Source organism: Propithecus coquereli, unplaced genomic scaffold (assembly GCF_000956105.1).
Source record: "Propithecus coquereli isolate 6110/MARCELLA unplaced genomic scaffold, Pcoq_1.0 Scaffold25, whole genome shotgun sequence".
In the NCBI taxonomy this organism is placed as follows: Eukaryota; Metazoa; Chordata; class Mammalia; order Primates; family Indriidae; genus Propithecus; species Propithecus coquereli.
In genome coordinates this window covers 71600-74457 of record NW_012148063.1, presented here as the reverse complement: position 1 = coordinate 74457, position 2858 = coordinate 71600, and the positions used below count along the sequence as shown (strand labels likewise).

Sequence of the window (2858 nt, the reverse complement as noted above, 5' to 3'; positions counted from 1 at the left end):
TTATATGTATTTTACACAATTTTTTTAAAAGGTGGAAACGGTGGGAAGAAAAGAAAAACAAATTTTACATCCCTTATAATTATATATAACCAAGTCTTTTGCTTTAAATTTGCATTAAATTTGGTTCATGGGTGACACTGATGAAAGGGTAATCTTTTTATATGTCTGTTTCTCTTGATTGTGAGCTCTTGACTCTTTGTGAACAGAGCAGGGACAGCGTCAAATTCAGTTTTGTATCCTCAGTCCCTCACATAGATCCTCAACAAACTGATTGTTGAGAGGGTAGCTGAGGTATTGATGTGGGTATATTGGTGAAGGTGGTAGTAGTGAGTGGTAGTGGTGTCGACACCAAAGCAAATTCCAAAAGTTGTAAAGAATAATAATAGCTAATATAGATAATAGGCTATTCTGTCAGACACTCTATTATTATAACATGATATTAACTATAAAATCCCCAAACTACACTAAGTGATATGTATGATGATCTTGTGGTTCAGATGGAGAAACTAAAGTTCTGAGACATTAATTTTTTTGACCAAGGTGTCACAGATTAAGTGGTAACATCAAGACAGTTTGAACTCAGTTTTTGTTGCAAACCTAATACCTCAGTCCCTAAGTATTCTGCTTCTTCAGAAAGTTGCAAACTATTGCTGCTTTTTATTCTAATGTTTTTCAATGCAGCATGGTAAGAAAAGTACAAAACATTCAAAAGAAAGATATCTAAGTCCCTGCTCCATCATTTGAGCAAGCCATTTCCTCCTCTAATATGAGAAATCCTTGCCTTTTCTACCTAAATTGTAATATTGTCTCATGAAGTATTTTGCAAACTGAAAGTGTAATCACAATAAATTCTGGCCTTCCTATTTCTACTTTTGTTCTCAATAAAGTTTAGTTCTTTCAAGCCAATTAAAATCTTAGGCTTGATGGAAATTTTCCTTTATGTAGGGAGTGACTCATTCTAAAAATTCCTATCTAAATCAAAATTACTTAATTAATATAATTACTTATTGCTAAAGGGGAAAAGGGACCTTTACAGTGGAAAAATCTGGAAGATGCCACCAGCTGTGGAGATCACCAGTACAATATCGGCATAAGCTGATATCATGCACCTCCTGATGTGATGAACTGAGACACAATATCTCTTATATAGTATTCCTACCAAAAATCTAACCATGAAGAACAACATTCCATAAAACATATTCCATAAAACAAAAAACCTGGACTCTGCAAAAATGTCCGTATCATCAAAAACAAACAAACAAAAAAAGCTGAAGAACTGTTAGAGGTTTAAAGAGACATAACAACTAAATACAATGTGTAATCCCGGAATGCAAAAAAATTTTGTTGGCAATAATTGGGATAATTGGTAAAATTTTAGTAGATAGTGTACATAATATTATTGTAGCAATGCTAAATATCCTGATTTTGATCACTGTGTTTGTTAGAGAATGCCCTTATTCTTTGGAGATACACGCCAGAGTATTTAGGGATGAAGGATCTTGATGTCTGTAATTTATTAATACTTTCAGTGGGCTTGCCAAAGTATAAATAATATAAAAATACTACATATTTATATATGGGCTAACAGTCTTAATTCATAGAAGCCACTGTATTGGAATAAAATGTAGTAAAGTCAAGTATGAAAATGTCAGATGAAAGAAAAAATAGTTTTTTTGCGTATGATGGTACTAATTTTCCACAAATATGCCAGGAATCAGAGAAATCTAAATACAAGTGAGATGTAAAAGCAACAATCAAAGCTGCTGAGTATCAGAAGAATTCTGACAACATGCTGGAGAGTCCAACCCATGTTTTGAATCTAATATATCCCCAGGGATATACACGGTCCCTATGGCCATATCGAGGACACCTCTTAGGTTAGCAGGTCAGCTCGACACAATTCTCCCGTCTCTGGACACTGCTCCTGACACACACAATAGCCGGGTGGCCCCCAGTGCCGGGGCCAGAGGTAGAGCCTCAACCCAGGCTGAGCCAGCCAGAACTCGTCGTGTGTGTGTCGTGTGTGTGTCTGCCTGGAAGTCCCCAATGCCTAAGGGACTCCTGGGGGTGCATGAGCGAACGGATCCAGGGACAACGGAATTATTGTTTCTGGAGTAGTTAGCAACAAAAAGGCCGGCGACTTTACCCAGCGCTGGCATTAATCTACCACATCAGATTTGCAAGAAATGGCTCTGAAGCGCGTCTCAGCAGCTAAGCAGCGACAGCTAAACGAAGGCATCCTCTGCTCTGGGGGCGCCCAAGCGGGGAGAGGAGCTACAGGCGCCGACCGCAGCGTCTTTCGAATCCAGCCGGTTTCAGGGGTGAGCGAAGCAGCGCGGCACAACCCAGACTCACACGCACTTCGGACCCCCGCCTGCCCATCACTTCCCCAGATCAGCGCGGTCCCCGTCCACGGCCCACGCGGAGACATCTGCGCTGGTCCTCCCCACGCATTCAGGAGGAAAGGGGTGCACGAGGGGCGCCTCTGCCCCTCCGGGGGCGATCTGGCCCCGGGCCCGCTCCCGCGGCTGAGAGGCCCCCGGGACGCGCGGCCGCAGCTGGGACCGTACCTCGCGCACCGGCGACGTGGCGCCCGACGCGGCGTCGCTAGTCCCGTCCAGGCGCCTGGAGCCGGAGAAGCGGCCGCGGCTCATAGTGGCCGGAGCCCCTCGGGGCGCTCGGAGCGGAGCCGGCCCGGAGCGAGGCGGCGGCGCGCGCGCGTCTCCTCGGGCAACAGGTAAACACCGCGGGGAGCGGCCGTGCCCCGCTGCGCACGGGCACTGTGGCCCGGCCGCCTTCCGCCTCGGGCACGCGCCCGGGGGCACGGGACAGACTCCGGGACGAGGGGCAGAGGCTGC

The 2858-nt window shown here is 45.3% G+C and overlaps 1 protein-coding gene across 1 annotated transcript in view; it reads right to left on the bottom strand.

Moving 5' to 3' along the window:
* The window catches only part of CCDC170 (coiled-coil domain containing 170), a 127383-nt gene extending 124729 nt beyond the window's left edge, over nt 1-2654 (bottom strand). The window contains exon 1 of the mRNA XM_012646781.1: nt 2451-2654. Coding sequence (XP_012502235.1) covers nt 2451-2654 — 204 coding nt within the window. The remainder of the gene's footprint in view (nt 1-2450) is intronic.
* Between the last annotated feature and the right edge of the window lie 204 nt (nt 2655-2858).